General features: G+C 42.1%; 2 protein-coding genes across 2 annotated transcripts; both read right to left on the bottom strand.

The window, feature by feature from the left end:
* Positions 1-1,729: 1,729 nt before the first annotated feature.
* On the bottom strand, positions 1,730-3,718 carry LOC119911322 (immunoglobulin kappa light chain-like). Its single transcript, XM_038730166.1, has 5 exons — positions 3,631-3,718; positions 2,774-3,478; positions 2,522-2,647; positions 2,404-2,435; positions 1,730-2,303 (listed from the first exon to the last, which is right to left on the bottom strand). The coding sequence occupies exons 1-5, from the start codon at positions 3,683-3,685 to the stop codon at positions 2,190-2,192; spliced, it is 1,032 nt and encodes a 343-aa protein (XP_038586094.1). The 5' UTR covers positions 3,686-3,718; the 3' UTR covers positions 1,730-2,189.
* A 6,221-nt stretch (positions 3,719-9,939) lies between these two features.
* LOC119911558 lies at positions 9,940-12,054 on the bottom strand. The gene is made up of 5 exons (XM_038730461.1): positions 11,636-12,054; positions 10,780-11,478; positions 10,533-10,658; positions 10,401-10,444; positions 9,940-10,277 (listed from the first exon to the last, which is right to left on the bottom strand). The coding sequence occupies exons 1-5, from the start codon at positions 11,817-11,819 to the stop codon at positions 10,149-10,151; spliced, it is 1,182 nt and encodes a 393-aa protein (XP_038586389.1). The 5' UTR covers positions 11,820-12,054; the 3' UTR covers positions 9,940-10,148.
* Positions 12,055-13,040: the final 986 nt, after the last annotated feature.

The following is a 13,040-nucleotide window of genomic DNA, read 5'->3' on the forward strand; positions in this document are numbered from 1 at the left end:
ACTGAAGAGAGTAGTCCTGTCTCAGAATGCTGTCCACCCAGCTTGTTAGCATGCAGCGGTGTCGCCTACAAAATGCTGCAACTGCTATTTTGCACTTTCTGCCTCCAAACTCTCTATAAATGGAAGTTATCCCCAAAGGTGGTCTGACATCGAACGGACCATGGTGTCCCTGAACGCACCACAGATTGCTGCTCTGATGTGTCGCACCACGGCCTGTTGATGCGTGGTGTCCTTGAACGCACCACGGCCTGTTGATGCGTGGTGTCCTTGAACGCACCACGGCTCGCTGCTCCGATGAGGGCCCACTTGCATGCTGGACACATAACAGAGGGAGGAGGTCTGGTGGTGTGCCAGTTTTTTATTTTTATTTCTTTATTATTAGATATAAATAAGGCTGCAACTCTTTTTCCAAGGGGCTGCAATTGAAAAGGCTGTGGTGTCCATGAACGCACCATGGGCCTTTTTTCAAAAAGGTTGAGAGCGTCGTGGTGTCCTTGAATGCACCACGGCTGCTGTGACTGTAGTAGGTGCATACCTGGTGTCGATGACAGCCTCGAAACAGCTTCCAACACAGCTTCCATGTGAAGCAACAACAGCTGCATGTCGAAGTGTCCTTGGGCAAGATACTGAAACTCGAATTGCCCCCGGTGGCAATTCCAGCAGTGTATGCATGTGTGTGAATGTTAGTTTCTGTTTGAGCACAGGCACAGTGTATGCATGTGTGTGAATGGTGAATGTGATGTAGTGTAAAAGCACTTTGAGTGGTCGCAAAGAGTAGAAAGGCGCTATACAAATACAGAGCATTTACATTTACAAAAACTACGGAGCTCCCGTCACCAGCCACAGGTCAGCTGGCGGGGGAAGGGACAATTTGGATTTACCAACATGTCTGACTCGTGTCTTGAATTTCAGAAGCTAGACTCTTGCTGTCTTTAGACTTCAGATAGAAAGTTTCTGTAATATAGCCCCATATATTAATATGTTCCATCCCTGTTTATCAGTAGTTGTTCTCTTTTCAAAACAGTGACATTATTTGTGCGTGTGTGGGTGTGTGCGCAGCACTGTATGCTGTAACGTTACATGTTAGCCAAGGCATATAATAATCTGGATAACGTCATATCTGGATTGCAGTCCAAGACCAGTGGTTTTGGACCATTGCAGCTAAATTTTGGTTTAGTCTTCCTGTGTTTTGCCTTTACAACACCACACATGGATTCAACATTGCAACCAAAATGGCTGACAGACTAGAAATCAATTTAATTGTTTCATCTGGATTTTGAATAAAATATTGTTTAAATTAATTTAAATGTTGTGTGGTCTCCCTCTTTATGTTCCCTCTTTATCTCATGTTTTCGCACAAACACACACACACACACACACACACACACACACACACACACACACACACACACATATTTTGCCAACATGTCACATGAAAACATTGAAGCAGACTCACTGTATTCCTGATATTGTATTCTGGACACTTGACCTTGTCCCACAAATTCTATAAATAAATACTTTCAAGTCACGGGCAATATATACACTATGTATATAGATCTGTGTCATCCTTTGTATATTGCTCTTTTGACTCTGACCAATCTCTACTTTCTAAAGGCAGTCATTTAGGAGAAATCAACATGAGTTCTTGATGTACACATACAAACATTCAGAAAATTTCATGATGGGGTCCAGACATTAATTTCTTTTGCGGCATTTACTGTCCTAGATGTCTAGAACACCATGAGTCTATGTTACATTGCATGTATTACAGCAAGTGGTTTGGAACAATAGAGGATAGAATAAAAAGTGTAAAGAATTATTTACAATTATTTACTTTATTTACAATGAGATACCAAAAATAACTTGATGTGCAGCATCAGTGAACTTGACATTCTAAATATACTGGTTTCATTGCAAAAAACAACAAATCTTTTCTGCTAAAAATAATGAAATGTGGGTTGCTTGGTTTCTTTAAAAGAAAATATATAATACTGAGGAGACATCCTGTTTGAAACTACATAGACACATCAATAACAGCAGGGTTTCCTACACATATGATCAAATGTGACTTCAGACCTTAAAGAAGGTATGAAAATGTAATTGTCAAAGTCAACATTATACCTTGAAAGAGACACTAAGAAATGTTCACCTTGCTCACAAAGTACAAATGAAACATCCAGCGTCCAGTTCTACTGCTTTATGCTGGAGTACACGCATTCATTCTTAACATTGTTCCTCTGTCTTCTTGATCCTTTGGTGTAGTTTTCTCTTAAAGCAGCATAATGGAGTTCATCTTGGTAAGCCTGGTGACCAAAATGTAATTCACAAGAGTGGACCTGTCAGTGTTGTGTACTACAAATTAGTTAAAATTGTAGTAGAACATTTGGTTCAAAAGAAACTCACCTCTTCATTTGTGAAAAATCTTGCTTGAGGCTCTGGCCAGAAAACACAGGAAATGGTATTTAATTTAAAAGCCATGCTTTCTAAATAAGAGCTGTAAGATACAAACAGCACTACTTACCTGTAGATCCGCAGCTGTTGCTCTTATTTATCTTGCAAATTGAGAAAACCAGTAAAACAACCAGGAAGGTGGTGACTGCCAAAGCTCCGCTCAACATATACACCAAGACAAGAGAGCCCACTGCATCTGCAGAGAGTCAGACGTCAGAAGACATTACACGGCTTTCAGCTTTTATTCTTTTGTTCTCTGTGTTAATGATGAGGTGTAACACAATTTATCAGATGATACAACATTTGCTATAAAGTTGCTCACCTTCAAATTCCTTCTTGGTCCCGTTTCCAAACAGTATGTGTCCACATGAGGACACAGCACAGTAGTAGGTCCCAGCATGAGAAAGATTCAGGCTCTTCAATGGCAAGTTGTAGACACAGGTGTGTGTTTGTGTGCTGGAATTCCTCTCACACTGATCGTTCCTGCCTCCATGGGTGTAAATGAGTCCTGGATGAGATTCTTCAGAGTTTTTGAACCAGTAAACACTGTGTTCTCCATCACAGGTCCCAGTGTGTACTGTACAGTTCAGAGTCACAGAGCCTCCTGGCTGGATGGGCTCAGATGCTGACTGATGGACCAAAGCTGGAACTTTCAAACCTGAACCCTTTACACTGACAGTAGTGCCCTCTGCAAACTCAAAAATAAATGTATAGCTACTTGCACAGTAGTAAGTAGCGGAGTCTGATACACGTGAATCTGAGATCTTTAAGTGATTTTGACCGGTTTGAGTATCCAGTGTGAAGCGTGGATTGTTCTTGAATTCATCATGAAAAGTTCCATTTTTTTCATACTTATAAAAGGTGGAGATGAGCCTTGGTCTCTGTCCCAGAGTTTGTTTATACCAGTAAAGCCTAGCTGCATCACCTTCATAGAAACATGGCAAAGTAACCTCATCACCAACATAAACTGATATAAAACCACTTGTTTGGCGCACAGATGAGGACACTTTCAGTTCAGTTGTCTTCGCTGCAATAAAATGAGACAAAGATCTGTAATACACAATTGATTTCTTGAACAGAAAGTCTATTATAATCAACACATATGATTCGGAGTAATTTTATGATAAGGGACCATGCACTCTAAAAGACACAAATTTGAACCAAAAAATCACAACTCACCCACTTTCCCCAAGAACACACATGTGAGATAGAACACAAACATAGCAGGTGTCATCGTGCTCAAACTGCCTTGTTGAATGAAAAACCTCCTGATGCTCTCTCCACTCTTAAAGGACAAGACTGTATTTGATTGGCCAATCAGAGATGACACTACACTCTATGCCCCATACTGTAGGAAACATGATCACATGTTCACTTTCACTAGCGTCAGTTTGTTCCTTGAATAGAATAAGATGGTGAGAGATATATAAACATAAATTGTTCTCATCTTGGCATTACATGACAGTGAAAATCAGTGAAAGATAAATGAACACAAAAGACAGTATAATCACCAGTTGAAAGTCTGCAACTGGTGATTATACTGTTCATTGTGTTAATGAACCTGTCAAATAACAAAATGAACCATATTGTTATGATTTAAAGCATTTTATCAAAATGTGAGGATATATCTGACTCTCCTCCTAAGCTTAAATCATAGTTTTCAAATCAGTTAAGACAGACTGTCTGCACTGTTATTTGAAAGTGTTCAGATCAGATTGGTGTGTCCAGACCACCTATCTGAATGGGATTCTGTGGTAACGACATAGGCACTAGTGCTATATCAACACACTCAAAGGCACTTTATAATAAAACAAGTAATTGTGTACATTTAAAAATAGATAAGATACATAAACAATTGGTAAAAAACAAATACAAAATACATAAAGCATCGGGGAGACCACAGAACTAACAAATAGTAGCAGGTGAAATGTTGAAAGCTAATCTAAAGAGGTGGGTTTTGATAAGTGTTAAAGAGTCCATATCACAACATTCTCGGATGTGTGTGGGAATGGAGTTCCCACTTCCAGAGGGAGGGGGCTGCAATGGTGAAAGCTCTGTCACCCCAGGTAGCCTGGTAGCAAGTCAGCTAGCTGCCAATGCACTAGCCTGATGGCTAGTCATCCCCTAGGGTCCTTGTCTGATCCACCTCCAGAGAAGCCGTCTGGAGGGCGACATGGATCCCGCCGTCGCATACATGCTGTTTGCGTACCCAGCTCCTCACCCATGTCGTCACCTGGTTCCTCGTCCTCGCTGCTGACAAGCCCTACGCCCCTATCGCCATCCCCTATACGTCTACTTTGCTGCCTGGTGACAGAGACAGAGATGGTGACCACCCTGCACATATGGACAAAGCAGCCCAGCACCACTACGGCAAAGCCAGCCTGCGGCACAGAGGTGGAGCTGCTCCAGAGCCCAGTTGGTCGTCCAACCGACACCTGTTTCTGGTCCCTCATTGGTGGTCCGACTGACACCGGACTTCGTCTTCGCTAGCCCCCCGAGAGACTTCGTGTTTGCCGGTCTCCTGTCTGGCCCCCTGAGAGATTTCCTGAGGGACTTTGGGCTCGCCGGTCTCCTGCCAGCCCCCTGAGAAACTTTGTGTTCGCCCGCCTCCTGCTCGGCCCCATGAGAGACTTCCTGAGGGAATTTGGGTTCGCCAGCCTCCTGCCAGGCTCCCCGAGACACTTTGTGCTTGCTGGCCTCCTGCTCGGCCACAAGAGTGTTCCCGCCCTCTGTGTTGGCCACGAAGGCGACCCCCTGACCTGTTCTGCCTGTTGAGTCAACCACCAGGTCGTCCGCCCCGAAGTGTCTGGCCCTCCTGCTCAGTTCGTCTGCCTGTCTGATTTGTTCAGTTTAGTTTACTTAGTACCTGTCTCAAATCTTAGTTTTAGTCCTGCATTTTATTTCTGTGTCTTAGTTCCATGTCTTTGTATTCACTCCTGGTTCGTTATTTGTATTATTAGTTTTCTGGTCTGCTAAGTGTTGTTCTGGTGTTCAGCGTTCAGTATGCTTGTTTCTTGTTGTGTTTAGTTTTCGTCTATTTAATGTTCAGTTTGTATTCTGCATTTAGGTTTGGTCCTGTCTGTTTCCCCTGCTTTCTCTCTGCCTACCTGTGTGTCTGTTGTCCTTGATTAGGTCCTCATGTCTCTCACCTGTGTATTCCCTCCCAGCTCATTAACCCTGTTTATATATTGCCTGTGTTTCCCTCTGTGTCTGGTCATTGTAGCTTGTCATAATCTGTCTTGTGTGATGTCCACTGCCTGCTCGTTTCCCTCCGTGCTTGTTTTGTGTGGATTTGGATTTTAGATTTCCTTTGGATTACTTGTTTTGTTTGGACAGTTGTTATTTTTGGATTCTTGAATTCTGCCACTGTGTACACCTTTAATTTCTTTAATAAACCTCTGAACTGGGGTGGTGATGGCGCTGTGAGAGACCCAGGTTCAACTCCCCACTGCGACACATCCACCTGTCTCTGAGCAAGACACTTAACCCCTAGTTGGTCTGTGCGACCTCTGACATAAATAGCAATTGTAAGTCGCTTTGGATAAAATCGGCAGCTAAATGAATAAATGAACTGGACCTGGGTCCTCAAACTTCCTCCACACATCACCCCCCTGACAAACAGGTGTGTGAGGTAGGAAGGGGCCTGGTTATAGAGGGCTTTGTGGTTGAGGAGGAGGAACTGAATGCATTGGGAACAGGGAGTCAGTGGGTGAGGAGGCAAGCAGCAGAGTTTTGCATGTACTGAAGTTTATTTTGGGCTTTGTTAGATGAACCATAGCAGATGCTACTGCAGTAGTCAATTCTGGATGTAATGAAGGTGGGGATACAGGTTTCGGCAGCAGAGAAGGTGAGTGATGGGCGGAGACGATTATTGAGATTATTGAAGTAGAAGAAGGCAGTCCTGGTGATATGGTTAATGTGGTGTTCAAAAGTGAGGTTGCTGTCAAAGATGACTCTGAGGTTGCAGATATTTGGGGATGGAGACAGGATGTGGTTGTTGATGGAGAGACTGAAGTTGTTGGTGTCTTTTGTGTGACCAAAAGAATCAAAACAGCTTTTCAGAAAAATTTATCCAAGTTGTGAATCCTGTCAGGTGAAGTCCACCGCTCTCGGTCTGCTAACTTCTCTCATCCTGCACCATGTTGTTGTTTTCATTAGGTTGCTGCCTTCAAAATAAAAGCGTATAGGCTGTCTGTTGGAGCTAGATCAAATGAATGATGTGTATTTATTTGATCATTTTTACATAAGTATTATTCAGTTTGAAATATATAAACTGTTTCATAGTAGTTTCAGTTTTGTGCAAAAAGAATTAAAGGCCTGTCCCAAATAAAAGCAGGGTCAATTCAGTGATTTTAGCAAATAAAAGCCCGGGCTATATTTCAAAGTTTTACGGTAATATTTTTTTCAAAACTTCAACCGCTAAATGTGCAACATGCAACATGAGTCTATAACTAAATAATATAACTACTAACTTTCAAATTAGTTGAGACAGCAGCAGAGGTCGTTGCCTGTTTAAGACCTGGTGGCCTAATTGAAACTCAGATTAAAAAGCCAGATCAGTCTCTGTCTATTGATAAACTGTAGGAATAAGTTCAAGCCCCTTCAACTCTGATAGCGGGCGGGTGTGTGCGTGAGATGAGAGGGGACGCAACATATTCACGGGATTGCGCCCTGTAGTACACAGAGCCATTGCTATGGTTACTACGCATTGAGTGCCTGGCGTTGATTTGCGAAGCACTTGTGGGCCTGTCTGTTGATTTATCCCATGGATCCAAGCTGTATGAAAAGGCCTTTACATATAAACCCCGTCACAACCATTCACAAGAAATTCATTTATAACGTGCCAAAACCTTTAACATAAGGACGACCCCCCCACCGCCCGTACAAAGCAGTCTCTCCCGACTTTTTAAATAACCAAATATCGTATCCATTACAGCGACAAGGAGTAGCCTGTGGTTTTTACAAAACATAAAGGCCTAAAATTTCTCGATGCCACTGGCTGAGATTTAAAAAATTAAGCAAGTAGGCTAAATCCTGACTTTTGAACTTAGTTACTGTTTTTCTGCACATGTATTAGGCTGTAAGAGCAGTATTCAGTGATTTTATGAAACGTTACGTAGCCTACCATCGCTTCCAAGCATCACTGGCAGCAGCGACAGAATACCAGAGTTTATTTCTATAAGTTTCACGTTGCTGTGCTGCTTTTTCTGGTTGCACAAAGTTTACAATAGATAATGTTCTTTGCATCTGCAACTACTGTGACACAATAATGGCAGTAGCTAACATTACTTACAGCTGTGGAAAGATCACCTCTACCCCTCTGTCTCCATTCTTCATTTAGTTTTTTTTTTCTTTTCTTTTTTTTTTTTTTTTAAACCTGTCCTGCCCAGCAGCCTGGTATAGAGTATAATGACTGGATACCATATTGTGCCAGACAGATTTTACTTTAACAAGAGAGTATTAAAATACTCCTTTGTCTATTTTATTATTTATTTAATTATGTATTGATTTGTCACCGGGCCGGACAGGGGGCAGACACGGGGATGGGGGGGCACAAACAGACAGCACAGAGAAAGGACAACACATGTAAGAGAAGGGGGAAACGGGGATGGAAGGTGGGGACAACAGGGAAAAGCTGTGGGAAACACCAATTGCAGAAAGCAACGAAACCTGCAATAGAACAGAGAGGGGGGCTTGGGGAGGAGAAAAACAACAACAAACAAACAAACACAAACAAAAACAAACAATAAAAATAATAATAATAGTAAAAGACAACCAGCCGAACAGCAGCAATAAACAGCTGACATATAATGACATATTAAGACAACTAAGAGAACAATGAAAACAAGAAACAGTCACACACACTAAATAAGCAACACAACACAGCCACGAGAGCTGGAATAATAATTAATTTAAATAAGTAACTGAAAGAAAGGCATCAGGAATAATTCTACCAGGGACAACCTAAGTTTGTTTGTGTCTGTGTGTGTCTGTGTGCGTGTGGGTGAATGTGTCTGTATGTGTGTGTATGTACATGTGTGTGCGCATAAGCCTGTTAAAGAATGTAGTTGTTAGTGAGAGTGGGACGCCACGACTGTAACAGGCAGGCAAGAACCCCAGTAGCCAATAGGGGTGGAGGAAAGAAAAAGAATAAATCAAATAAAAAAAAAAAAAGACTCCCAGATGCACCGCGATGCAAACGCAGAAGACCCCGACCCAAATGCCAGTTGACAACGTAATGCCGACGGAACGCAAAAAGCGTAACCCGCGGAAGAGCAGCGCCCGGACCGACCGCGGCGCGCACACAACATAGACCAGTGCTCCCCCCCCCCCCCCCCCCCCCACCCAGCACCCCACCGCCGCGCAGCAAACAACCAAAATGCCCAAATGCCACGCAATCATCAACACCAATGCACAAGTGACGAGCCCAACGCGCACACTGCGCGAGTACGGCGACACCCATGCCCAGCAGCCCCCGCGAATCCCGCGTGCGAGGTCGGGCAAACGAAAGAGAGCAAACGGAACAACACGAGCGGAGAGAAACACCAGCAGCAAGTCCCAGCCCTGCAGCAAACGCGCCGCGCAGGTCACCGTGCACCCGCCAATAAAAGTCCGCCGTCCCCCCAACCGCCGGAAAAAACTAAGGCCGCCGGCGCCAGCCGACATCCCCCATGCCCAGCGCGCCCCCCGGCCGCCGTGCAACACCAGCCAAACCAGCAACGAGGCAAAATCAACTAGCTTAGACCTGCTCTTTTATGAAAAGCGCTGTGAGATAACTGTTGTTGTGATTTGGTGATATATAAATAAATAAAATTTAATTTAACTGAATTAAAACAATTATGAGTATGATGATGAATGGCGCGGCTGGGACTTGTCACTGTCAGTAGTTCTTCTAAAGTTTCGTTAATTTATTCAATATGTATATGTACAGTATATCTTGTGGTGTTGTTCATGTATTTAACCATTTTATGCTGCTGATCACCCTTGTAAAACAGATAAATTCTCTCATTAGGTCTTGGTTAAAGATGGGTAATATAAAAGATGGTTAAATAAAATTTTAAAAAATGATTTAAATGTGTCCAGTGCTTTGATTTAGGACTAAATATCTGGAAATCTGGTGACGTTCCCATCAGCCTCAGCTGTTCTTTGTGTTCGGTAAACTAAGATGGTAAACATGTCTCATGTTGATGAGTCTATTCGTCCAACATAGCTGTTGGACAAATCTTTCCAAACCAGCCTATTTTGATATGAGCACCCCATCTTGTCAATTCAGAAAAAAGAGTCCAAGAGTTCTTCCTGACCAGATCTTCCCAAGATTTCCAAAGGCAGATAAATGTGCTGAAATGTTTAATTTCTTCTGGGTTGACAATGGACATGGGTGAGTTAAGTCACATGCTTTCTCCAGTACACACAGTCCCAAGAGCCAATCATGCATAACAAAGCCCTACAGTAGCAGGGACTGAACAAAAGCACACAAACATTGTCAAAGTACTCCATAAATAGATTTGATTTATTTAATCTTATTTGACACAAAATGTTCATGGAAATGCATAATGCACATAAATTAATCTGGCCTTCTTTACCATACCAAAGCACCGAGAGCACTCATCTGTTGACGGCAGACCACAAGGAAGATAGAAAGGAGATTTTTATCTCAAGATCAACATGTAAATGTACAAAACATGTTCAAAATGATTCTATGAATTTGACTGCTTCACACTGGAGTACACACATTCACTCTTGGTGTCGTTCCTCTGTCTTCTTGATCTGGTGGGCAGGTTAACATTTAGAGCAGCATAATGGAGGCTGTCTTCATTTTGGTAGCCCTGGTAACGCAATATTTAAAAAGTTGTTAACAACATGTTTATGGACAGAAATATTTCAAAATGTCAACAAAATAATTAAAATAAAACGATGTTTGAATGTTATTCTAAACACAATGAATTCACCTCTGCATCTACTGTGGAGGGAGCATGAATCTTTGCTTGAGAGTCTGGATGTGAAACACAAAAAAGGCTATTATTATCTGCTATGATTTGAAAGCCAAATACAAGCTGTCAGATATAAAGAGTTTTAAATACCTGGTCCTGAGTAGCTATTTCGCTTGTTTATCTTGTATACCAAGAAAGCCAGCAAAACAACTAGGATGGTGGTCAATCCCAAAGCCCCACTCAAGAAATACACCAAGACAAGAGAGTCCCGCGCATCTGTAGATTCAATCAGAAGACATTGGAGATTTTTTCACTCAGTGTTCATCTTATGTAATGGGATAGGATGTAATCACAGCTATTTTTAAGATGAACAAACTTCTCTTAGAAAGTTACTTGCCTTCCAAATCCAGCTTGGTCCCGTTTCCAAACAGTATGTGTCCACATGAGGACACAGCACAGTAGTAGGTCCCAGCATGAGAAAGATTCAGGCTCTTCAATGGCAAGTCGTAGACACAGGTTTGTGTGTTGGGTTTCCTCTCACACTGATTGTTCCTGCCTCCATGGGTGTAAATGAGTCCTGGATGAGATTCTTCAGAGTTTTTGAACCAGTAAACACTGTGTTCTCCATCACAGGTCCCAGTGTGTACTGTACAGTTCAGAGTCACAGAGCCTCCTGGCTGGATGGGCTCAGATGCTGACTGATGGACTGAAACTGGGACGGTCAAACCTGAACCCTTTACACTGACAGTAGTGCCCTCTGCAAATTCAAAAATATATGTAAAGCTACTTGCGCAGTAGTAAGTAGCTGCGTCTGATACACGTGAATCTGAGATCTTCAAGTGATTTTGACCTGTTGCAGTATCCAGTGTGAAGCGTGGATTGTTCTTGAATTCATCATGAAAAGTTCCATTTTTATCGTACTTGTAGAAAGTAGAGATGAGCCTTGGTCTCTGTCCCAGAGTTTGTTTATACCAGTAAAGCCTTGCTACATTACCTTCATAGAAACATTGCAAAGTAACCTCATCACCAACATAAACTGATACAAAACCACTCGTTTGGCGCACAGATGAGGACACTTTCAGTTCATTTGCCTTAGCTGAAATAAAAAGAAACAAAACAAAAAAACAATTAATTTCTTGAACAGAAAGTATATTATAACCAACACATATAAAATGATTCGATGATGATGATGTTACGAGAAGGGACCATGCACTCCAAAAGATTCAAATTTGAACCACAAAATCACAACTCACCCATTTTCCCCAAGAACACACATGCGAGATAGAATGCAACCATAGCAGGTGTCATTGTGTTCAAACTGCCGTGTTGAATGAAAAACCTCCTGATGCTCTCTCCACTCTTAAAAGACAAGACTGTATTTGATTGGCCAATCAGAGATGACACTATACTGTAAGCCCCATATACTGTAGGAAACATGATCACATGTTCACTTCCACCTACAGTGTCAGTTTCTTCCTTGAAAAGAATCAAATGGTGAGAGATATATGAAGAACATAAATGATTCTCATCTTGGCATTACATGACAATGGAAATCAGTGAAAGAAAAATTATCTTAATAGACAGTATAATCACCAGTTACAAGTCTGCTCATCATTAATGGACTTCATAAACAAAATTAATCCTTTTGTAATGATTTTAAGTAGTTTATCCTTACACTATGCACAATTATTAGGTAGGTATGCTGAGTGAATCCTTATTTCTATGCACATTTTCCAACTCCAAACACCTTATATGACGGTGTGCATGATTTCTAGGCATTTTCATTAGCTCAGGTAAAATAGACCAAAAAAGTGATTTAACTGACAAAGTCAAAAATTGAATATGTTTTTGAGACCGATGCATCACTCTTGAAATAGTTAAATTTTTGAAGCGTGACCAACAGACAATCAAACGTTTTGTTGCTAATAGTCAACTGTGGTGCAAAAAGCTCTCGGAGAAGAAAAGGCACAAATTAACTGCAAAAGACTTGAGTAGAATTAAACATGAAGCTACCAGGTACCCATTATCCTCCAGTGCCATCATATCCGGAAACCAATGTCAGGAAGGATGAAGCACGACCACCACTGGGCAAAGAAATACCTGAAGCCGATTGTTCAAAGCTTTTATGGAGAGATGAAATGAGAGTAACTCTTGATGGACCAGACGGATGGGCCCATCGTTGGATCACCGATGGACACAGGGCAACATTTCGACTCATGCGCCTGCAAGGTACAGGAGGGGTACTGGTATGAGTTGCTATCATTAAGGATGAGATAGTTGGACCTTTTCAGGTTGAAGATGGACTAAACTCAACCCCATAACCTACTGACAGTTTCTGGAAGATACTTTCTTCAAGCAGTGGTGCAGGAAGAAGTCCTCAGCATTCAAGAAGATCTTTATGCAGGACAATGTTCCCATCACACGCCTCCAAGTTTTCCACTGCTTGTCTAGACAGCAAGGGCCTCAAAGATGCCCGAATAATGACCTGGCCCCCTTCCTCTCTTGACTTGAATCCTATTGAGAACTTGTGGGTCGTTCTCAAACGTGAGATTTAAAGTCAGGGAAGAAAATACACCTGTTTGAACAGTATTTGGGAGGCTCTGGTTACTATTTCAGCGAAGGTTAATGGTGAACTGATCAAGACACTGACAGACTCCA

This window comes from Micropterus salmoides, unplaced genomic scaffold (genome assembly GCF_014851395.1).
Source record: "Micropterus salmoides isolate LMB-PRFRI ecotype aquatic unplaced genomic scaffold, ASM1485139v1 Ms_hic_scaffold_2, whole genome shotgun sequence".
NCBI classification, from domain to species: Eukaryota; Metazoa; Chordata; class Actinopteri; order Centrarchiformes; family Centrarchidae; genus Micropterus; species Micropterus salmoides.